This window comes from Cervus canadensis, chromosome 4 (genome assembly GCF_019320065.1).
Source record: "Cervus canadensis isolate Bull #8, Minnesota chromosome 4, ASM1932006v1, whole genome shotgun sequence".
Classification (NCBI taxonomy): domain Eukaryota; kingdom Metazoa; phylum Chordata; class Mammalia; order Artiodactyla; family Cervidae; genus Cervus; species Cervus canadensis.
This window is the reverse complement of record NC_057389.1, coordinates 26590878-26615497: the sequence shown is the minus strand read 5'-3', so window position 1 is coordinate 26615497 and position 24620 is coordinate 26590878. Positions and strand designations below refer to the sequence as shown.

General features: G+C 39.3%; 1 protein-coding gene across 2 annotated transcripts in view; it reads left to right on the top strand.

Annotated features, from left to right (window-relative positions):
• Positions 1 to 24620, top strand: part of VCAN (versican) — a 115704-nt gene that overhangs the window by 49614 nt on the left and 41470 nt on the right. For both annotated transcript variants that reach the window (XM_043464720.1, XM_043464721.1), the window contains one exon: positions 18359 to 23569. In XM_043464720.1, the coding sequence (XP_043320655.1) occupies positions 18359 to 23569 (5211 nt within the window). The remainder of the gene's footprint in view (positions 1 to 18358; positions 23570 to 24620) is intronic.

The following is a 24620-nucleotide window of genomic DNA, read 5'->3' as shown; positions in this document are numbered from 1 at the left end:
TCTTAAAAGCTGTTTCTTCACATTGAATAATACTTGCAATTTTTATCATTAAACTTAACTTATTTCTTCTTAAAGGTCAGTACACTCTATCTTCCAAATTTGGTAAGCTGAATTGCGAATATGTGTTATATGCAGTTCAATAGATCTATTCAAGTTTGTCTTTTTTTAATTTAGAAGTTAAGATCAACGATTTTAGTTAAGTTGCTGTATTTTAGTTTTAGTGTGTGGATTAGAGGAATAAATGCTCGTATTTCCTTAACTTGGCTCTGGGAAGTCAAGCTAGAGGAATATTTTTTGAGAGGTTTTTTCCTCTTACTGTTGGGCTATTCCCCTAGAGGTGTCGTTTTTCGTAAGAGGGATGCGATACTCATGAGCCTGCTCGGGATGCACTTGTTGGGAACACAGGTGGCTCTAATGTCGAGACAGCTGGCTTCCAGTTAGATGCTAATTTGGCCTCTACCACCCAGAACTTTCTCCATGTAAAAGCTCTTGTGGGACAGTGAATAGCAGAGACGAGAATACACTCTCAGAGTATTGACATTAATCTCCACTTTCCAATACAGTTGAATGAGGTCAGGATTGGAGCATTATTTTCCTGTTAATGATGCTGTTTCTTGGAAACCGTTGTTTCTTCTCTCCTACATTGCTCTTGCATCTCTTGGAACTGGAGATGGAGAGAGAGGACAAGCTGCCAAGTATTGGAAATGAGGATTGCTGTTAGTAGGGCTGGAAAAGTGACAAGAAGATATTACTATGAAAAAGAAAGGAATGAAGAGAAGCTTAGGGATTCCTATGAATGCTTAATTTGAGAATTAAAAAAAAAATTCTTGAATGACTAACTATACATAAGTTTTTCCCAACTTAGATTACTCTCTTGTTAGTGTAGATACTATGTTGAATCAAATGATAGATAAAGCAGGAAAACATGTCCTGCATTTAAAAACTCTTCTAAATGGGAAACTGTGCATTGAGGTGAGGGTAATCAAATTACCAAATGGGAAAAGTGAAACTCAATCTCCCTGGAAGAATTGGCAGCCATCAGAAAAAAAAAAAAAAATCTAAGTTTACAAATGGCTACTTGAAATGGAGAGTCTGAGTAATTTAACTCATAAACCATTTATACAAAGTGTGTATTTTTATCTGAATCGTAAACTTAAGTCAGCTGGGTCTGGGAAACACAACTAGGTATTTCCTCCTGTTTTTTCTACCTTTTTTTTTAAACTTTTCTTTTTTCTTTTATTTGGAGTTTAGTTGCTTTACAATGCTGTGTTGCTTTCTGCTGTAGGGCAAAGTAAATCAGCTCTGCATATTCATCCATCCCCTCTTTGTCACAAAGATGTTCAGTAGAGTTCCCTGTGCTATTCAGCAGGTTCTCATCAGTTATCTGGTTTATACATAGTAATGTATATGTGTCAATCTCCCTTTTAAAACTCATGGCCTTGATTTGCCTTCAAACTAATTTCTGTTCAGCACAGATAACAATTGGTCAGAAAGTAAAGGGAATACTTGTTTACCTTCTTTGGCAGGGGGTTCCAGTGAGTGCGGTGGGGTGCAGGAGGGGCTAGGGATGAGAATAGAACATGTATCTATCTATTAATTCCCTTGCTCCATCTCTCTCTTTTTCTCCCCTGTCCCTACATCTATCTATCTATCTTTTCTGTATGCTTTATATATGCTCTTCTTAAGACTAAAAACACTGTTGATTGTCTTGATAAGACAATGAGGGTGGTGACTCAGGTCCAACTGCTTTCTACTCATTTTATTTGTTTTCTATGAGAAATTTAATTTTTCAAGCATTTTTCACTTTGGAAAGTGAGAGCAGATGTTAAATTAATGAGTTTTAAGGCAGGTGTGCATTAATAAGGAAAAATACATATGTGCCTGGAAAACTAACCTTTTTATGCATCAAGGCACATTTTTCCAAACTGGAAAATCCTTGGTACATGTACAAATTTGTATAAATCTATTCAAAAACATAAAATTGACCTCTACACATACTGTATATTCAAGTAAGCAAAAATACCACCCATGTTACTCTAAACCAAGGCATTCATAATTTTTTTTGCTGCTCTCAGCAAGTCACATAAATCTTGATTTTTAAAAAATTTTGTACTACTATTAAACAAAACAGACTGTGCAGGACACGTTTATGTTCTATTTGCTCAAATGGATCTTAATAGCAACTTAGGGCGCTGTTGCCGGAGGGCAACTGTAGTTAGCAGTTAGAAAAAATCTGAAGGAACTTTTCAGCTCATAAAACTTTTATGAGCTGAAAAATGCTATAGGGTGTGTTTAACAGTGGTTCAGGGGATACTGAAAACACGGCTCCTGTCTGTTTCAGGAGTAATTTGCACACCTGCACTTTGAAAAGTTATTGAAAGGTTTTCTTTGTGAACATGTGATGGCTCAGACGGTAACGAATTTGCCTGCAGTGAAGGAGACCCAGGTTCAGTTCTTGGGACAGGAAGATCCCCTGAAGAAGGGAATGACTACCCACTGCAGTATTCTTGTCTGGAGAATTCCATGGACAGAGGAGCCTGGTGGGCTACAGTCCACGGGGTCGCAAAGAGTCAGACACCACGGAGTGACTAACACACATACACGAAATCTAGAGAGTGTAGAGGCATAGGAAGAGTTAGCTCAATTCTGGACTCTCTCCCTTTTTTAAATGAATGCTCCTCCTTGAAATCATCTGAAATGTCATAAATTAGTGTAACAGGATTATGAATGTTTTTAAAAGTTAATACACTGTAATTTTAACTCAAAGAATAATTTAGACGTCTACAGATATTGAATGTAAACATTATTATGCAAATGCTCATGGTTATAACCTTAAAATAAGTGACTTATTTTTTTTTTAAAAACAAGCTCATGTATACGGCCTATTACTTGTCAGACTTGCTTGGTATTATTTGCTGGTCAGGTGTTCTTTTTTGCTAGTTTTATCATTTCTCGCTATCCAGTCTAAGTGTAAGACAGGTATTAAGCCAATATGAAACTAAAATGATAATAAATATAAAATATTGATGAAATTATTAATGAAATGGCATTAAGGATTAATTTGAGAAAAATAATTTTGGCCTCTAAATTAGAGTTTATTTTGCTCTGTTTCCTTGTTGAGAATTATGGTACTTTATTGCTTACATCATTCAGAAATAATTCTCATATGATTAATCCCATCTGCATTTTTGTTTGTATATTTGAGAAATGTGCATAGAGCTAAATATTTATTTTCTGAATATGATGCTTTTGAGGGAGGATAAGGAATAAGGGTTGTTAACTCTGAGTATAGGAGATATCTGGGTAAATGCCAATATTTATACCATTGAAAGCACAGTCATCAGTTTTTAAAAAGTAATGTTACCCAAGATAACCTTATATAATTTTTTTAAATCACATTTTTCATTTTTATATAATTTATTATGTAGAACTACTTTCAGATTTTTAATTATAGAATCAGATTCCTTTCTTCAAACAAAATCTTATTCAGGGCCTCCATATTTTGAGCACATAAAAGAGTGGCTGTTCCGGTTAGTGTTTGAAGGGGGGATATTAGGAGCCCCACTTTCTTGGGACCCCTCTCTCATCCCTAATGGTAGTTTCTAAAGTAACATGTACCTCAGAACACAGTTAGAAAGAGAATGAGATTATTTGGGTAATTCAAAATAGAGCAGCAAAAAATTTACTCATTCTCAATGAGTTGATTTTTTTTTTTAAGTAAAAACATTTTTTAAATTGGTCTCTCACTATATGGGCTTTCCTTGTGCCTCAGATGGTGAAGAATCAGCCTGTGATGCAGGAGACGTGGGTTCGATCCCTGGGTGGGGACGATCCCCTGGAGAAGGGAATGGCTACCCACTCCAGTATTCTTGCCTGGAGAATTCCATGGACAGAGGAGCCTGGCTGGCTGCAGTCTATGGGGTCGCAAAGTGCTGGACACGATTGAACGACTGAGCACGCACAGTTTTCACTACATGTATGTATATATCTCACTATAATGATACACATTTATTGACATTTACCTTTGAATAACTCTCTACATGATTCTGAATAAAACAAATTAAGCAAATCTAACTTTAATCCTATTGATAGCTATATGTAATCAAAATTATATATAATTATATTTCAGAGTATGTGCAGAGCAAAATCATTAAGCATGCACTTATAGCTTGATACTTTCAGACCACTCATTATATATTTTATCATGTTTAAACTTCAGAGGTAGTTTGTGAGGCATCTAGGGGAAGTGCGGCAGATGGCAGACAGAGGCACACTGGGTCTGACACTTTGGCACTGGTCTGAGTCTTGGCACTCCCTGGAGCATTTTTGCAGTGAGGCAATTCTCTCCCCTGATGAACTCACAGGAATAATGACTCCCTGTTGGCTCAGGTGCTGCTCTATCTGTCAATTTCTGAAAGAATATAGAGTCTGGAAAGCCTGGCTTCTCATTGGCATTCTACTGGTTTAAGAGGAGATGGCTCAGATTTCATTTGCTGCTAATAAGGGGCTCTGTGTAGGCTATTCAGATACCTGCTACGACAGGAGAACCGCACGCTGCAACCAGTAGCTCTGGTTCTGGGCTGTTTCTCTCCTGCGGAATGTTGGAGCACATCCCTGAAAGTGGATGGGGCGGGTGCCTACACACTTGAGTGGTTCCCTTTGCTGGGCTCCAGCTGTGGCTCCCTGCCAGAGAAGCACATGTTTTTTTTTCCCCTGAAGGGAATTAGGATGGCTTCCCTCATTCCTCCTTGGCTGTCTAGAAAAGGACTGAATTCTTCTATTGGTAAAATAATGAAAAAAAGAAGAGACTGTCTCTTTTCCCTTCATTTCTATAGTAGGAAAAAAAAGAATTGGCCTTAATATTTTTAAATTATTAATGAGCTTAACACTACACTACAGATCAAAGCTTACCTTTTTACCAAGTCCTTCTAAGTGAAATATTTTGTATGTCTAACACATACACTCACATAAGACACACATACAAAACACATAGAATCTGAAACTTTTAAATGCTCTATAAATATTTTATTAACCCACTAATCTCAAGAAAATCTTGAAGACAGTAAAATCGTGTTTCTCACAGGTTGAGGCTTACTAATAAAAGATGTTCTGTAGATGGGTAAAAGGAACTTTGTTGTCTTCTTCTTAACATGAACCATTGCCTCTTCTTTCTAAAAATGGCACTTTCAATTACAAGTTGCGAGTATCAAAGCTGCTATTGAGGTGGGGCATTAGCCAAAGACAAATGCCACTTAGTTGTCATTAGCAGTGACCTTGAGAGAAAGGCGCACACTGTCTTCTAGCAGAGTAGTCAATCAAGAGTTATCCTCAGGTAAAGCTACAACATGCTTTGTTCTTTAACAAAATCAAAAGGGACACAAAATAACTGTAAACCATAGGCACTGCTCCCAAAGTCTTTAAATGCTTTTGAGGAGCTTATATTAACATAGTCAAATGTAATAACAGTACAGAAATGCATAATCACACACTAGGTATGAGATACTGACTAAATGGCAGATAATGTCAACGAAGAAGAAATCAATGAAGGCAGGGGATTCAGAAAATATTTCATGAGAAGGATGAAATATAAGCTGGTTATTGTTGGAAGGGTAAGATCAAAAACAAATTACTGAAAACTCATTATTAGCTTATTGCTTCACAACAGAGGCTCACCAGCTGGGCCAAGGAGCCCCAAGTTCTATCAGGCATTTTTCTAGACTGGGCTTAAATGACAGAGTGGCACCCCTGATTCAGAAGATGAATGCCTTCTTAGGATTCACCTAGAAGCCTATACAGATTCATGGAAACTTCGGGCAACTTCCTCAGGAAGGAGTGTTCTCTCGCATTTTCCTATTTTTCAATGATTGATACATTTTGATAAAGAGAGCATCATCTGTAAGTTAAGTACGTTTAGCTTTTCAAAACACAGCCCATGATGTATCATGGTTTAGAATTACACATTTGTAAAATTAAATGACGGAAAACTACTTTTTAGAGTGGGCTGCATACCCTAAAATGTGATTTAAGGTTTTATAATATCTTAATTCAAATGCAGTTTGAATTAGCAGTATTACAGAAGCAGGTGATGTAAGTTGGGGAAACTACAATTAGTCCTTCCTTTGATTCCTGGCAATGTGGACCCAGGAGTTTCTTAAACTTTCTGTAGGAATTTTTTGCCAGTAAAATGGATGTAGTAGTGATTATTGTATAGAAAGAATAGTTCCTAAATTCTGATACATACTCTTTTTTTCCAAATCACAGGGATTATGTAACAAAAGATGACTGGGTATATGTATATATGCATATATATATATATGGATCTTCCCAACCCAGGGATCAAACCCAGGTCTCACCGCATTGCAGGCAGATTCTTTACCAGCTGAGCCACAAGGGAATTCCAAGAATACTGGAGTGGGTAGCCTATCCCTTCTCCAGCAGATCTTCCTGACCTAAGAATCGAATCGGGATCTCCTGCATTGCAGGTGGATTCTTTACCAACTGAGCTATACATATATGTATGTATCCAAACATATATTAACATACATGTATTCAACAAATAGTCAAATAATTGCCATTCACTAAGTACTATACTAGAACTGGATTTTTGGAGCACACTCTGTGATATTCTGAAAGTCCATGGATAGGTAGTTGATTTGATCCATGGGATAGAGTTTGATGGAGTGGAAAGAGCCTTTGGAAACAGACTTGGGTTCATGGTCAACATTGTTCTCTGCCACCTATTTGATCTTGGGTAAATTGCTTGATCGCCACAGGCCTCAGTTGTTATAATAGTAATCATATGTGCTAATGCTACAAACTCACCAGATTACTTAAAAGAGAAGGGGATCTGTTCTTGAACTTGCAAGACATGGTGGCGAGCACATCACACGTTTAATACCTCCTAAGTGACTAGAAAGCCCCCAGCACAGTGCCTTGCACATGGCAATGATGTAGTAGAAACGAATCCCCTCTCAGCTATAGCAGTTGTTTCATTGTGAACTTCTAAATGTACGAAAATGTAGATTGTTTTGTATTAAATGTGTTAAAAATGCAATTACCTTAAAGCTTGAGATGATTTATACCACAGCGAGACAAATATAATTATACTCTAGTATCTGTCTGACTGCAAGAGCTTGTTAAAATTTTAATCATCTATGGATTGTGTTTGTCTAGGGTGATGCCATTTTGGGTGCAAATCAGAAGCAGCTGCAGCCCTTATTTAAATTTTAAATATAGTTGTAGTATTGATTCTATACTATCAACATGTAGAACTCATTAGCTTTCTGCTCTTTTTCATATGTGAAAATTGGACTTGTGATTTTTGATGATTACAAATTTAATTTTTTGCAAAGAAAAGATCTTTTCACAAATTCTTTATAAATTTTTCCAGGTGCTGGGCCAGGCCTCTTCTTGCATATTCATAGAAAACATGGGCATTCCCTGCTGTCTTTTTGTTGTTGTCAAGGAAACCCCCTAGTTCTCTACACAGGGATTACATTCTTCTTTCTTAATAGCTCTTAGATCATTCATTTGTGCAGTGAATAAAAAATGTATTCACGGGCCCAGACAGTGTTCAGAACTTTTGGAGGGGAGGGGTGTAGCTAAGGGGAGAGACGTGTGGTGAGAGGAGCAATGGGATAAAAGAAACAGAAAAAGAAATGCTTTGTAAAGGTTTCATTTTAATGAGGTAAAATGAAAAAATAATTTAAATGCATTATCTGTTTTTGTCAGTTTTTAAAATTTATTTGCAAAATTTATTACATTGAACCTCAGTGAGGCCAGTTTGTCACATATGAAAAAAAAAAAGCTGGTTAATAAGTGACTTATTGATAGAAAGATTCCAAGAATGGTGCTCTGGTTGAGGGGGCAGGGGAACATTTTTTAGTGAAAACTGTTGTATATATTTTTTTTTTCGTTTGTATGGAAATAGTTTGATTTTTTTACAACACAATTGGGGCAATGGAAAATGTAAAATATTGTTTCAACCTAGGGTATCCTGTGGACAATTGAGCACCTATTGCATGAGAAACTGTGTTCCTTAGAGGGATATGCCAATATTCAGACCTTTTGAGTGTGAATCAAGAAGGAAACCCTGATCCAGTAGCATGAAAGCTATAATTATTCTTAAAAGGAATGGTTTGATTTGGAGGAGGAAAATAAATTATGGCAAACCTTCTAAATACTTGCTAGAATTATTGTGAGAATGTATAAATAAACTCTTCCATAGATAAGTTAAAGTAGGAGATGTGACACCGGAAAGAAAGAATCCCTTGAGTGAGGGGGAAAGTTTAATTGTACTTCAACATCGGTGTCTATGAAAGCTTGACATATTATGTCACAGTCCGGTACCCAGACCTGCTTGCCCCCAGGATGTAATCAGCATACACTACCTTGTCGGGCTTCTAGCGACTTCATCTTTTCATCTTACACCACAGTATTCCTGGCATCTCACAGGGTGAGTTAGTTTCTTTGGCCACGTGCTGTTCGGAGTAGGTTTGGGGTTCTGTAAGTTGAGGAAGGGAAAAGAGAACACACCCGCGTATGCTTCTGTAGAGTACAACGGGATATACTAGAGTTACCATCTTTTATTACGTTGTGATCTTACCTTGCTCTGCTTCCTGAGGGAGCCATTTCACTCTCTGAAGATAAAACATTCTCTGCCCATCTCTTCACACTCACTCGCAGGAAGTATTTTAAAGGCTTGTTGAAATAGAGCCATTCAGTCAAGCCACTTTAGCTGAAGTGAATTGAAGTCAGTCAGTCATGTCCAACTCTTTGCGATCCCATGGACTGTAGCCCACCAGGCTCCTCCGTCCATGGAATTTTCCAGGCAAGAGTCCTGGATGGGGTGCCATTTTCTTCTCCCGGGGATCTTCCCGAGCCAGGTATCAAACCCGGGTCTCCCGCATTGCAGGCAGACGCTTCACCGTCTGAGCCACCAAGGCTAGGGAAAGGAAAATAATGTCCTCCATAGCTTGGGAAGGCAACTTGAAATAATCAATAAGCAAGAAGAGTATACAATAAAAGATAGTTGCTTTCTTTAATAAAAAGAAAAATAGAGGTAATATTGGCGTGAGTTTGAGCAGACTCCAAAAGATAGTGAAAGACAAGGAAGCCTGGCTTGCTACAGTCCTTGGGGTCGCAGAGTTGGACACAATTGAGTGACTGAACCACATCAGCAACAATGAGGTAAGTTAACATAACAGACAAAGTCTCAGAATCAGCCTCGCAGGAAACTCTGGGCCTTCATCCTCTTGCTGAGCAACCATCAGGTTGCCCAGGAGGGCACAGAACAGCATCAACCAGGTATCAACAGCTGGCCGACAGTGATGCCATTCTGTGGAGCCCCAGGAGATCCCCCAGTGCATAAATTCTGCTCATGTTGCTTCTCAACCTTGGCTTTATATCAGAATCACCAGGGAGCCTCCATATAACAATATCCACTCCCCCTTCCCCATTAGACAACTTGAATCTGAATTTCTAGTGGTGGGACCCAGGCCTTCATATTTGTTGTTTGTTTTCTTAAACTTGCCTTCTTTTTTTAGTATTAGATGTCTGTATTTTTTAATGCATGCAGTCTTTATTCCTGGAGAATGTTGAACCCTACAGTAAAGTAAAGGCTTTCTGACCTTCAGACAGGGGTTGAGATATAGACATATACCTGGGGCAGGGGCTGCTTTAAACCTCTGCAAGTTTAAGTTGTATTTTACCAGTTTTAAGGAGGGAAAAAAAATGTTTAATTCAGTCTCCCCTAAATGAAATGGTGGCCTTTGATCACATTTTGGGAAGGGTAGCTTTTCTCACACATGTTAAATGAACCTATAAGGTTCATCTGTAAGGAAGGAAGAAAATAGAAATAACTGTAATTGAAACTATATGTTTTTTAACATTGCAAAATAATTGTAATTGAATCAAAAGTGATTGTGAGGGGTGGAGAATATATCTTGAATTACCCTGCCATACCCATATCACTTTCTCTCTATCAGCATGGAAATTAAAAGGAAATACATATGCTCATGGCTTAAGGATTCTTTTGACTCTACTGACAAAGTGAATTTGTTCATTATATATTTCCACTTGAGAAAAATAGTGAGTATTGCCCTGAGATGAACCTATATGGATTCTATGTTTGGAAAGGAAAGGAATGATAAAAAATAATATTGAGACTATGCCTGCTACTTAGATTATCTGATTTTCATAGCCATAGAAGTCTTTAATATTTGCGTAATCTGTGTCTCTTTTAGCTGTGTCTCAGAATTTGAGCTATTATTGAAGCCAAAAAACAGTTTCTGCAGTACCAGAAAAAAATGCAGGTATTTCAAAGAAAGTGTCCAAGTAGTAAATGTAAATGTTTCCATTCCTGATGATAAATAACTACGTAAACATTCTTTCAAAAAGAGAAGCTAAGTGGCTAGAATAAGGAGAGCCTTACATGTTTAAAAGATCCTTGCACTTTACGGAACATAGAAGTTATTAGTAGGGAAGGTGAGACAAGTATATAATAACCACTAGGGAATTTATAAATAAGAAACAATATGACATAAGTCCTATGGCATACAAATGAAAGACACAACCCGTTTGGTCCGAGGAGTTTTAGTGGAGGAATGGAGACTTCAGCTGGATCATGCATGAGTACAGGAGAGAAGCTCCAAGGAGGGTTTATGAAGCATTCCAAGTTCGGGGCAGGAGGATTCTTGTTGAATAGAAATGTGAGTTGGGAATGAGGAGGATATTGAGATGGGGGCATAGATTTCTCTGCATCCAACTCAGAGATGCAGAGAATGAGAACAAAGAATGAGAGGGTGAGGATAAATGTGAGGACAGTGATGGAGCTGTTTGAACATGCTATTGAAGAGGTCAGTTGGAAGAGGTAACTTTTGAAGAAAGGAGTGTTGTAATTAAAACAAAGTGATGTTTGGTAAAGTTCAGTTTAGTAGCTTTAATTTGAAAGCTTGGAAGGAAATATTGAGATACACACACACACACACACACACACACACATATGAGGGGCATTTGTTTTACTTATGTCAAAGAGTTTTACCTAAATTTTAAATCCTTGATTTTGAACAAAGTATTTTTCTGGTGTTGGGCATCTAGTCATTATCTGTCATCTATTTATCTATGAAAAGCTTTGACAATCATGGGGAACTAACATAAAAAAGATAAGAAAAGTAAGCATTGCCCAATAATTGGTTTTTGTCATTTGCTCTGCTTTCAAGGAAACATTTACAAACTGAAATAACCTGCCTTCTTTTTCATACAGCTCTTTATTTTACTGTTCAAAAATGCTTGAAGGGCCCAAAATTACTTGATTAAGCTCTCCAGGAAAGCCCTTATCCTTTAAAAATTGGAAGTTAGGGAGTCCCTTGGGCCTCTTCCATAAGCAAGAAAAGCCCACACTCAGTGGTAACTCCTTAAGCGCACTTAGAGCGGATGACTGTATCTAAACACATTCTTTCCACTTGAAAGAACAGCATTATTAGAGGATTATCTGAAGCTGGGAAAAGAGATGATTCCCATTTATCATCCCCATAACATGTCTGCCTCAAAAGTGAGGCCATCAGAAACGCTTATATTGTTTATTACGCTTTCTGGGTATAAAATTCATGAATTGAGAAATATTGAGCTCCTTTCTCAGCAAGCAGGAGCTGTCAGTGTCCGATAGCATGCATGGGTGGTGCACCAAATGAACCTCAGCTCGCAGAACTAACAGGGAGACACGGGTCACAGAATCCAATCTTGATCTCTGGCCTCTGGTTTAATCTCTTACCTCTGGAGGGATTGGGCGTTGATCTAAATATCACGTGATATTCAATTATTAAAGTAATTTAAGCATAGGGAAACAACTGACAAGATTTGGGGATGATATTTATATCTCGATCACTAATGTCATTTTTTTTTTCAACATCCTGAGTTGGCACCATTTTTAGTGTCTCAAATTTTGAAAACGTTGGGAAATTTGGAACGTCTGAGACAACCTAGTGGAAAGGCACATTAGGTAGTCTTCTTTGCTTTACAAGGTGGCAGCTAGCATTTTATTTTAGTTAAGAATATATCAATGGTGAATGAAATTGAAGCATTTGCTTATGTCTGGATATATTAGATTCATAGGTATGTGTCAGAAAGCTTAAATACCTTAGACAACTTCAAGTTTTCTCTATTTAAATTCTGTAAGTGTTTCTCAAGTACTTCAGTATGGCTGTCTATTGTATTTTTTAAATAAGGAACCAAAATCTTTTTTTCCACACATTAAAATGAAATCTATATTAATAGAGAAATGTGATCCTAATATTTCTCCACTGAGTGGATTGGTATATACTTAGATTTAATTAAAAGCTCTTAAATTGTAGAATTCCCTATAGAAAACATGGACTTGAGCCAGCTGCCTCTGCATCTTAGCAACTATGTTTTGTGTCTGCTAACAGTGTGATTGTAAGACTTGTGCTATGTCTACAAAACTTTGCCATTAAGTACTTAAATATACTTGATGAGTAATTTGAGGTCAGCTAGCAATAAAGCTTTGTGTGAAATGCCGTTAAAAACATCTATTAGCGTGGTATATTCAAGCTGTTAAAATACATTCATAGAAACAGGGAAAAGATTATACATATGCTGTGTAGAGTTCTGTGGTTTGACTCTTGTAGTCCAAATAAAACTTATATCACCCTTAGAATAAAATTCTAAAATAGAGTTGTATTTTATAAGAATTTGTTCACCTAAGAGTTGGGGTCATTAATTATTCCATGAGGTTGCACTGTTAGTACAAAATAGAGCAGATCACAATTTCTTGATGAAATACTTGCTTTCACAAAAACACAGGTGTTCCCTACTCCCCTCCACCCCCCGCCGGTCACACACCCTGCAAAGAAACTTTTCTGCTTTGCAATACTTATAGGTCTTGCAACTCTCTCATAATATGCGTGGTGGGTGAGGGTGGTGGCCAGAAAGGGGGATGAAGAAGTAACTTCAGAAACTAAATAAAGAGGAGCAAATTGGAATATGGGTGAGATGGCGGTGGCGGTGGCAGGAGTGAATTCACTTGTCTATCCTAAGTAGATTTTGTGACTTTTTACAGAAATTATTTATTGATTTATTTATTTTTGGCTGTGCTGGGTCTGTGGCTGCTCAGGCTTTTTCCCTAGTTGTGGTGAGTGGGGGCTCATGTGGGCTTCTCATTGCAGTGGTCCTCTTGATGCAGAGCATGAGCCCTAAGGCTCACAGGCTTCAGTAGTTGCAGCTCGTGGGCTCCATGGTTGCGGCTCCCAGGTTCTAGAACACAGGTTCAATCGTTGTGGTCCACGGGCTTAGTTGCTCCTCAGCAACTGATCTGGGATCTTCCCAGATCAGGGATTGAACCCGTGTCTCTGGCTTTGGCAGGTGGATTCTTTAGCACTGAGCCAACAGGGAAGCCCTTCATGACATTTTAAAAGTATGAAAACAAAGAATAAAATATAGATTCATCTGTAGAGAATCTGTTGGCCAAAAAAATTGTCTTCAGAGCCCTGGGCAATGAATATTTTCTTCACCCTTGAACCAATATTAAGAAATCAGAAGAAACCATTTGGAACACAACTTACTTTAATAATAAATACTGATTAGTTATTAAGACTTCCCTGGTGGCTCAGATGGTAAAGCATCTGCCTACAATGTGGGAGACCTGGGTTTGATCCCTGGGTCAGGAAGAACCTCTGAAGAATGAAATGGCAACCCACCCAGTATTCTTGCCTGGAAAATCCCATGGATGGAGGAGCCTGGTGGGCTACAATCCATGGGGTAGCATATTGTTGGACATGACTGAGCAACTCCACTTTCACTTTTCACTGACAAGTTAATTGTGAGAAGATTCCTTTCAGAAAAGGAAACCAGATAATTTCATGTCACATTTCATATCTTTGCTTAAGAATTCTTGCTAAGTGGAGCATTTTTACAGTGCTTATATTTAATGAGCACTTTTTGAAATGTATCTTCTCAATCCCTGTTTATTATGATGCACTGATAGTCCTTTGGTCAGTGCCAGCTTCAAAGAACAATGAGAAGCATAAGATGAAATTGCTTAAGTATTTCTGTATTTTCTGCCATTCTGAGGCAAGGCAGATCAGGTACTTGGAAGGCAGGTGGGAAAAGGAATTCTAATTTAAATGTAATGATTGGTACATTTGCATTATGCACAATCAAAAAGTGTCCTTTGCAAAAACGAGTTATGAGAAGGTCATTTCTCTAACCTATTGGCAAGAGGACTTGTTTCAGAGAGAAAGAGAAAGATTTGGAAGACACCCTTGGAGGCTGTAGGTTTCTGTGAAGTTGGTAAATATGAGTCTGCCAAATATTCTCATAGAGAATAGGTATTTAGTAAATTTTGTGCCATCAGTTGGTCTTAGGGAGATTGCATTTTTGGGTGCCATGCATGGTTGTGGGAGTTTATTTAATTTTGCATGCAAAAACCAGTACGATGCTGAGCTATGGTGTGAAGTATAATATGGCTGTGACTGAAGTATTGTGGTATTTATTTAGGTTAGAAAATGGAATAAATTACATCTAACAGTTTAGTCCTGATACGCTGGTCTAAAATGCTAAGGGAGTCCTCAGATTTATGAGCAATAAGAAATGTCAGGGTTCCTTATCCAAGTGGAAAATGGGCTAAACGAATATTATACTCTGTTCATTGAACTGCAATTAGAGAACATAAAGTGAATGTCAGGGACTGTAATTAATTGAATTAAATAGACTTAATGAGTTGATAATCAATGAAATTATTATAAAAATTGTTGATTTACAATGAGTTCTTTGTTTTCTTTGCTAGGAAAACATTTTATTTTAAATCATTCTTTTCTTTTGTAAAACATGTAATTGAGCATCAGAGTGTCAGTTCCTTTGACATGCTGACATTTGACACTGACAGGCCTCTATGTCTTCTTTCTGCTTTTTTCCACCCCACTTATTTTTAGAGCTACCAACATCATACCTAATGGAACCTCTATCTATAATTATTCACTAAAAAGTTCATGGGCTATGTTTATATCCATTTTGTTTTTCTAAAATTTAAGGAATTTATTTAGAAATTCATACAAATCTATAATAACATTGAATATTTTTACCCTATTCCCAGCCTAGAAGTTTATAAATAAAGACTATCAAGCAGTTATTTCCTTATTTATCCTTGTGTTTGGCTGGAGAAGTTTGGCTGAGTAGTTAGTTTAATCTCTATTGCTTATACAAAGGTACAAAATGTGATGGGGATTTTTTTTAATATGCTTGACACACACCTATGCTTCTTATTGAAATTCTTTCTGTATTTAAGTGCAAGGTGCTGTGGAAATTTAGACTGTATGTGTGATCATTTTTAATAATGAGTTCTTATGATATTTATACCTAATGAAACCTAATGAAAAGGGTGATACACTAAACGGCACTATAAGCAATTTAAAACTGGCATATTTTTGAAGTTCCTGTTAAATTCTACAAAGTTTCACAGAATCGTTTAACTGAGCGTAGCTTCGTGGTAGCTCAGACGGTAAAGAATCTGCCTGTAGTACAGGAGATCTGGGTTCGATGCCTGGGTCGGGAAGATCCCTGGAGAAGGAAATGGCAACCCACTTCCAGTATTCTCACCTTGAGAAGAACTCCATGGACAGAGGCGCCTGTGGGCTGTGTAGTCCATGGGGTTGCAAAGAGTCGGACACAACTGAGCAACTAACACACTTTCACTCAACTATATTCAAACAGTATTCTCAATGAGACTACTTGATTTAGTGATTAGATAAGGTTATAGATGTGATATTTCAAAAGATTGATTTGCACAGAAGGCATTTAACAATGCCTTCTCTCATATACCTGTATAAGCATATGCATATATATTCTCTCACATTCTTTTTTCCTTTGTGAGAGATAGCCTTCAACACAAGCTGTATTAAAAGGTATTTATCATCTGAAGATGTTTTCTTTTAAAACATACACCATGAAACAGTATAAGATCACAGTAATTACTTCTGTGATCTAATATTAAATGGACTTATTTGAAAAGAAAGGTATGGCATTTAATTATTTCCATGAGTTTGGCAATTAGGAGTAGCTATAACTTCTATGGCAGAAATCATCGATATTAGTTTTACATATTTTTTATTTTTTTAATTTTTATTTTATATTGGTTTATAGTTAATTTACAATGTTGTGTTAGTTTCAAGTACACAGCAAAGTTATTCAGCTGTACATACACATATGTAAATTCTCTTTCAAATTCTTTCCGCATTTAGATTATTACAGAATATTGACCACAGTGCCCTGTGCTGTAGAGTAGGTCCTTGTTGGCCATCTGTTTTATTTATTTTTTAGTTGTTTATTTTTTTTTAATTGGAGGATAATTGGTTTACAATATTGTATTGATTTCTGCCATACATCAACATGAATCAGCCATAGTTAATACATATGTTCCCTCCCTCATGAACCTCCCTCCAACCTCCCACCCCATCCACCCCTCTAGGTGGGGTTTTATATTTTTGTAATATGCCAGAGTTATGTATTGATCACATTTCTGTTTAGGGTAGCAGTATTTTTTGTTCATTTGAATACCTATCCCACTTTGTTTCCATGATTGAAGCAGTGAATGTATGATAAGGAATGATTTGTACTGTGTGAAAGTTAAGTAGGCTGGACATGGAGTAGGGAAGAGTAACCTACTCTGACACAAACAGTATTGATATTTTATGGTGACAAGACGGTGAAGATGGGATACAGAGAAAAAAAGTTTTCTTTTTTGTTTTTATTAGAGTGAAAGGGATTAATGTAAATACAATGTATCTTCTAGTTACATAAAAGTTTTGTGGTCTTTTTTTTTTTTTTTTGTATTAGCAAACCATAGTTAAAAAAAGAAGGAGCTCTGTAGAGTTTTTATTGGGTGTTCATATACTTCTGTATTTATGTTGATACAGAGAATACAATGGCAAAGAGTCAGACATGACTGAAGCAGTGAGCACACACACACAAAGAATACAGACAATATTGCTACCGTCTCAACAGAGTGTTTTTCTTTTTTGACATCAGGAAGTGCTAGATGTTAATCCTTTCATGGGTGAAGGGGAGTGGCTTCTGACAACAGAAGCCATTTCCCTACCAATTAGGGGCAGGAGTGATTCCGTCGTTGTGATTATTATTCCTCCTGTAAGTTCTCAGGTTCAACCTAAGCATGTGTGGCATGGATCAGGGCTAGGCTGAAAGCTGTCTCTGCAACAGTGTTCCCGGGACCAGAGGGCGAGACCCTGGGCAACCCTCCGAGCCTCTCTGTCCTCTCCTGGGGTCAGCACACCTACAGGTACCTTCTGTGCTGCCATGATTCTGAAACTAGGACATCTGCAGTGGTGGGAACCTCTCCAAGGACCACTGAATTCCACTCCGATGCAAATGAGGGTGCAGAACTCCCTCCTGGTGCCAGATGAGAAGCTTTGCTAGGGGATTTCTGGAGAGAGAAAAGGCAGATGGGCTTAGTGGTTGGTGCCCTGTGGCAATCTACAATCTAGGAAATGTTCCGAGGATAGGTGTTATTTCAGGTATGCTAGGTCTAATGTTTAGAAGTGACTCCTGAATTCTGTTGGAGAAAAGGTTAATGAAGAGAATGACAATTGCCCCAGTCCAGATCACCTCTCATTACAGATAAAGGTGTAAAGGTGTGGAGGGCTCTTCTTTCCTGGTGCTTTCTGTGAGACAGCCCTGCATGGAGACCCCCAGCCCCTCCTCCCCAGGGCTTCCTGCCCTTGTGCATGGAATGTGGCTCCAGTCTATTAATCAGCTAAGTCTTGTCTTACTGTTGCACTGGGACAGGATTGTCATTACACTGTGAAAGGGCTATAAAGAAACCTCTCTTTTACTTTTCTAAAAAGTCTTCTCTAGGATAACTTATGACAAGAGGCCAGAAGAAATCGCTTCTCACTTCCTTATTCAATAGAGGGCATCTTCGCATTCACCGACACAAAGGACAGCAATCAGTTACTTTGTATGATCTGGTGAAGTGATCTTAACTTGAAATTTTTTTTTTCCAGTTCGCACAGAGATGAATTCCTCCATTTCATGATTACACTGTGTGTACATGGTACCTTGTCTCATTTTAAGGATGTGGTTTTGTTAAACATGTTGAAGAGCTTTTGTAACCTGTTGCTACAGTTGGATTTATTTTTCCCATTGTTAATATCAAACAGCAAATGCGAAGACTGAGAACCATGTGTAGAAGGGTGATTGCTCTTACTGTGAACAGATTTGAATCCTTCTTTTTGTGTGAGAGTGTGATCAGCCAGCCTTGCTATCGATTTCTTCTATCGTACACTGCCAAATCTTCTATTTAAGTATTGTGAAAACTCTTTGTTTTTTTCAGGTCGAATGAGTGATTTGAGTGTAATTGGTCATCCAATAGATTCAGAATCTAAAGAAGATGAGCCTTGTAGTGAAGAGACAGATCCAGAGCACGATCTAATTGCTGAAATTTTACCTGAGTTACTTGGTATATTGCACAGTGAAGAGGATGAAGAAGATGAGGAGTGTGCCAATGCCACAGATGTCACGACCACCCCATCCGTGCAGTACATAAATGGGAAGCACGTAGTCACCACTGTTCCCAAGGACCCAGAAGCAGCAGAAGCTAGGCGTGGCCAGTTCGAAAGTGTGGCACCTTCTCAGAATTTTTCAGACAGCAGTGAAAGTGATAGTCATCAGTTTATAATCACCCATGCCGGATTGTCTACTGCCATGCAACCCAATGAACCTAAAGAAACAACTGAGTCCCTTGAAATTACGTGGAGACCCGAGATTTACCCTGAAACACCAGAGTCTTTTTCAAGTGGTGAGCCTGATATTTTCCCCACAGCCTCTATCCATGAGGGAGAAGCCACCGAGGGGCCAGAATCAATCACAGAGAAAAGTCCTGAACTTGATCATCTGGTGCATGAACATACTGAATCAGTACCTCTGTTTCCTGAAGAGTCTTCAGGAGATGTTGCCATTGACCAAGAATCTCAAAAAATCATCTTTTCAGGGGCTACCGAAGGAACATTTGGTGAAGAGGCAGAAAAAAGTTCTACCACACATCCTCCAAGTATAGTTGCCAGTTCTGTGTCAGCACCTGTGTCCGAGGCTGCATCATTTATCTTAACAGGGACTCCACAGCCTGAGGAGCCCTTGTCCACAGTAGAAAGCTGGGTGGAAATAACCCCTAGACACACTGTCGAGTTCTCAGGAAGTCCTTCAATTCCAATTCTGGAAGGCTCTGGGGAAGCAGAAGAAGACAAAAATAAAATATTTGCCATGATAACTGATTTATCACAGAAAAATACTACAGACTCCCTCATTACTTTAGACACCAGCAAGATCATGATCACGGAGAGCCTTTTGGATGTCCCTGCAACCTCCGTATATTCAATTTCTGAACAGGTTTCTGCAGTAGAGCCTACCAAATTTGTAAGGGAGACAGACACTTTTGAGTGGCTTTTCAGTCCACCTCTGGAGGAAACAACAAGGAAAGATGAGGAGAAGGGAGCTACAGGAACAGCTTCTACAGTTGGGGTACATTCCCCTACCCAGCGATCAGATCAGTTTGTTTCACCCTCTGAATTAGAAAGCTCAAGTGAAAGTCCACCTGATGATTTAGCAGCTGCTGCTAGGAAGACCTTCATGTCCCAGATGACACCCACACAGTCTGAAAGGGAAACGACGAGTTCTACTGTTGTCTTTACAGGCGCAGAAGTTTTAGACAATCTGGCAGCACAGACCACAGATCCCAGCCTTAGCAGTCAACCTGGGATTCTGGAAGAGTCATCTACTGTCCCAGGGAGCCCCGTCTCTCTCTTTAGGGAGCAGGGCTCTGGAGAAGCTGCTGTTGACCCAGAAACCACCACCGTTCCTTCACTTTCATTAAATTTAGAGCCTGAAATTCTAGCTGAAGAGGAAGCAGTTGGCACTTGGTCTCCACATGTGGAAACTGTATTCCCTTTTGAGCCAACCAAACAAGTCTTGAGTACTGCAGTGGACAGAGAGGTTGCTGAAATTATAAGCCAAACATCCAAGGAAAACTTGGCTTCAGAGATCTCAGGAGAGCCAATTCACAGGGCAGAAATAAAGGGCTTTCCTACAGATTTTCCTTTGGAGGAAGATTTCAGTGGTGACTTCAGAGAATTCTCGACAGTATCTTATCCCATGACAAAAGAAGAAATAGTGATGATGGAAGGCTCAGGGGATGCAGCATTTAAGGATACCCAGATGTCACCATCTGTCACACCTACCTCGGACCTCAGTAACCACACTGCTGACTCTGAAGGACCTGGCAGCACCTTGGTCAGCACCTCAGCCTTCCCTTGGGAAGAATTCACGGCCTCTGCTGAGGGCTCGGGCGAGCAGTTGCTCTCAGTAAGCAGCTCTGTCGACCAAGTGTTTCCCAGTGCCGCGGGAAAAGCCTCTGGAACAGATTCCCCATTTATTGACCAACGATTGGGAGAAGAAGGTGCTATCGATGAAACTGATCAAAGATCCACCATTTTGCCAACAGCAGAAGCTGAGAGTACTGAAGCTTCAACCAAAGAGGGGGAGGTGAAGGAGAATCACACAGTTGCAATGGACTTTCCCCCAACTGTGGAGCCAGACAAATTATGGCCTAGACAAGAAGTCAACCCTGTAAGGCAAGGAAATGGAAGTGAAATAGTGTCAGAGGAAAAGATTCAAGAACAAAAATCCTTTGAACCCCTTCAAAGCTCTGTTGCACCAGAACAAACAACTTTTGATTCACAGACATTTCCTGAACCTGGACTCCGAACCACAGATTATTTCACACTAACGACAAAGAAAACTTACAGTACTGATGAGAAAGTGGAGGAGGAAGTCATTCCCTTAGCTGACGTGTCCACTTCAAATCTGGATTCAAAGGGCTTGGCATTGTACACTGCTCTCCCAGAAGTTACAGAAAAATACCATTTTTTCTTAGCTACTGCCTCAGTGACTGAATCAGTACCAGCTGAAAGTGTAATTGCAAGTTCAACCATCAAAGAGGAAGAAAGTATAAAACCCTTTCCCAAAGGTACGAGCCCGATAATTAAAGAGTCAGACACAGATCTTTTATTCTCTGGACTGGGATCTGGGGAAGAAGTTTTGCCTACTATAGGATCAGTGAATTTTACCGAAATAGAACAAGTCCTTAGCACATTATATCCCCTGACTTCTCAAGTACAAAGTTTAGAAGCCAGCATCTTAAATGATACAAGTGGAGACTATGAGGGAATGGAAAATGTAGCAAATGAAATGAGACCACTCATTTCCAAAACAGACAGCATTTTCGAAGATGGTGAGACAGCATCCAGCACAACGTTACCAGAAATTTTAAGTGACGCCAGAACAGAAGGGCCATTCACGACACCTCTCACTTTTTCCACAGGCCCCGAACATTCTCAAAATCTGACACATGGTAGGGCAGAAGAAATCCAGACCAGCAGACCGCAGCCTCTGACTGATCAAGTCTCTACTGAGAATTCTTCAACAGCAGAAACTAAAGAAACAGCAACCTCTTCCACTGATTTTCTGGCTAGAACGTATGATCTTGAAATGGCCAAAGGATTTGTTACATCAACACCAAAACCATCTGACCTGTTTTATGAACATTCTGGAGAAGGTTCTGGGGAATTGGATGCAGTTGATGCAGAAGTCCACGCTTCTGGAATGACTCAGGCGACTAGGCAAGGAAGCACCACATTTGTTTCTGATAGATCCCTGGAAACACATCCCACGGCTCCAAGTGTTGAAGCTGTTACTGTTGATGGATTCCCGACAGTTTCGATGGCGCCGCCGCTTCATCCCGAGCAGAATGAAAGCTCTCCTGAGGCAGCCAGCACACCGGCAAGTACAGCGTCATATGAGAGGGCCACAGAAGGTGCTGCAGATAGTTTCCAAGACCATTTCGGGGGATTCAAGGATTCCACATTGAAACCCGACAGAAGAAAAGCTACTGAAAGTATTATTATAGATCTGGACAAAGAGGACAAGGATTTACTATTGACCATGACAGAGAGTACCATCCTTGAAATTCTACCTGAGCTCACAGATAAAAATACTATCATAGATATTGATCACACTAAACCGATATATGAAGACATCCTTGGAATGCAAACGGACTTGGATCCAGAAGTACCCTCGGGGCCTCCTGACAGTAGTGAAGACAGCACTCAAGTTCAAGAGAAGTATGAAGCAGCTGCTAATGTGTCTTCAACCGAGGAAAACTTTGAGGCTTCCGGTGATATTCTGCTGGCTAATTACACTCAGGCAACACCTGAATCGAAGGCTCCTGAAGACAGAAATCCATTAGATCACTCAGGCTTTATCTTCACAACTGGGATCCCCATCCTTAGCTCAGAGACAGAATTAGACGTTTTGCTTCCCACAGCCACCTCTCTGCCCATTCCTAGTAAGTCTGCCACGGTTAACCCAGAGTCAAAAACTGAAGCCAAAACCCTGGATGACATCTTTGAATCAAGCACTTTGTCTGATGGTCAAGCTATTGCAGACCAAAGTGAAGTCATATCAACGGTGGGCTATTTGGAAAGGACACAGAATGAGGATGAAGAAAAGAAATATGTAAGTCCCTCTTTCCAACCAGAGTTCTCTTCTGGGGCTGAGGAGGCACTGATAGATCCTACCCCCTACGTAAGTATTGGTACTACCTACCTAACGGCTCAGAGTTTAACAGAGGCACCTGATGTGATGGAAGGATCCCGTCTGCCGGATTCCGCTGACACATCCACAGTTTCAGCTTTTGCAGAGCTGCTCTCTCAGACACCATCATCTCCCTCACTCAGTGTCCACTTAGGCAGTGGGGACTCTGAGCACTCAGAAGACCCCCAGCCAAGTGCTCTGCCAAATACAGATGCCAGCACATCCCCAGTACCCTCAGGAGAACTTGCAGATGTTGAAGCAACTTTCAAACCCTCGAGTGAAGAGCGCTTTCACCTAACTGAGCCTCCATCCTCATCTCTTGACACAGAGCCTTCAGAAGATGAAAGTAAACCTAAACTATTAGAACCAACGGAGGCTTCTGCCACAGAACTAATTGCTCAAGAAGAAGTTGAGATTTTCCAAATTTCTCACAGCACAACCAGTGTCCAGGTTTCTGGGGAAACAGTCAAGGTGTTTCCCAGTACTGAAACACCTGAGGCTGAGTCTATTGTCACAGCTGCAAGTGAAACGAAGTTAGAAGGTGCTACACTGCGGCCACATTCTCCTTCTGCTTCTGTGATTCATGGGGTCGAGGCAGCTGTGGGGCCTCAGCCCAGCCCACAGACTTCTGAGCGGCCCACCATCCCTTCTCCTCTGGAAATAAACCCTGAAACACAGGCAGCTTTGATCAGAGGGGAGGATTCCACAGTAGTGACCCCCAAACAGCAAGTACCGACGAGGATGCTTGATTCTAATAAGCAGGCAACACTAGGCACCACAGAGTTAAATACTGAGCTTGCAACTCCGTCATTTCCCCTTCTGGAAACTTCTAATGAAACCAGTTTCCTGATTGGCATTAATGAAGAGTCAGTGGAAGGCACAGCAATCTATTTACCAGGTAAGGACACAACGTTGATAAATCTGTTTCCAAATGTGGAAACAGTCCCTTGGTCCTAACATATTTATTTATATAATTTTGTGGTACTGTGAAAAAGGGTGAAGGTTCTTTGTATTGTTCATGTACAGCAGAACAGGCCATAGTATTGATTCCCTAATGAGATGCAAAGAAAGTAAGTATAGACTGTTTGGGGGCTTCCAAGATATACTTTGTATTTTTCTGGGTTTAAGAAACATGTTGTTTCTTTTTTTTTTTTCTTTTTTTTTCAATTGCAACATGGAAAACCTGAAATTGTTAATGGTATAAAAATTCAATTTGACTTTACACACAACTTAAGTATGACTTTGTCTTAGGTCCCGTAGTTATACATCTTAGCTTTAGGAACAGGGAAAGTATCTTATTAAAAAAAAAAAAATCTGTCATAAATGGGTGCTATTATGGCAATATTAAAATCTGTCAGGCCTTTACAAATGAGACTAGTAAGTAACTCTAATAAATACTTAACATGGTTCACACAATATCAGTTATAAGTTCATACTTTTGTGTAATTTCCTTGCTTTAGATAGGTAGTCTACATAATGCTTCTAACACAGTGCCTAGCCACAGTGAGTATTCATTCGGTATATATTCAAACTCTGCCTGTTGAGAAAAGATTTCTAGGTTTTTACTGAGTAGACAGGAAGCATGAATTTGATACTGGTTCATATAGACTATGTCATTTAAGCTTCACAGAAAGGCCACAATGCATACATTATTATCTCCATTTAAAAGGGTAGGGCGTGGAGATTCAGAGAAGTTCTGTAATTGGCCCAGGGTTGTAGCCTCACACGTCATGGTAAAGTGGTATTTGAACCCAGATGGGCCTGACTCCAGAGTAGGTGGTTTTTTCCACTGGTCTTTGGTCATTTTCTGTTAATATAATATAAAAATGAATAATATTTAATTACATGTAAAGCAGAGACCTTGGAATATTTACTCTGTAGAATTTAGTTTCCTTTTAGTCTAGTTGATAATATTGAAAAGTTCAGTTTAATAGTGTTTTCCAAGAACA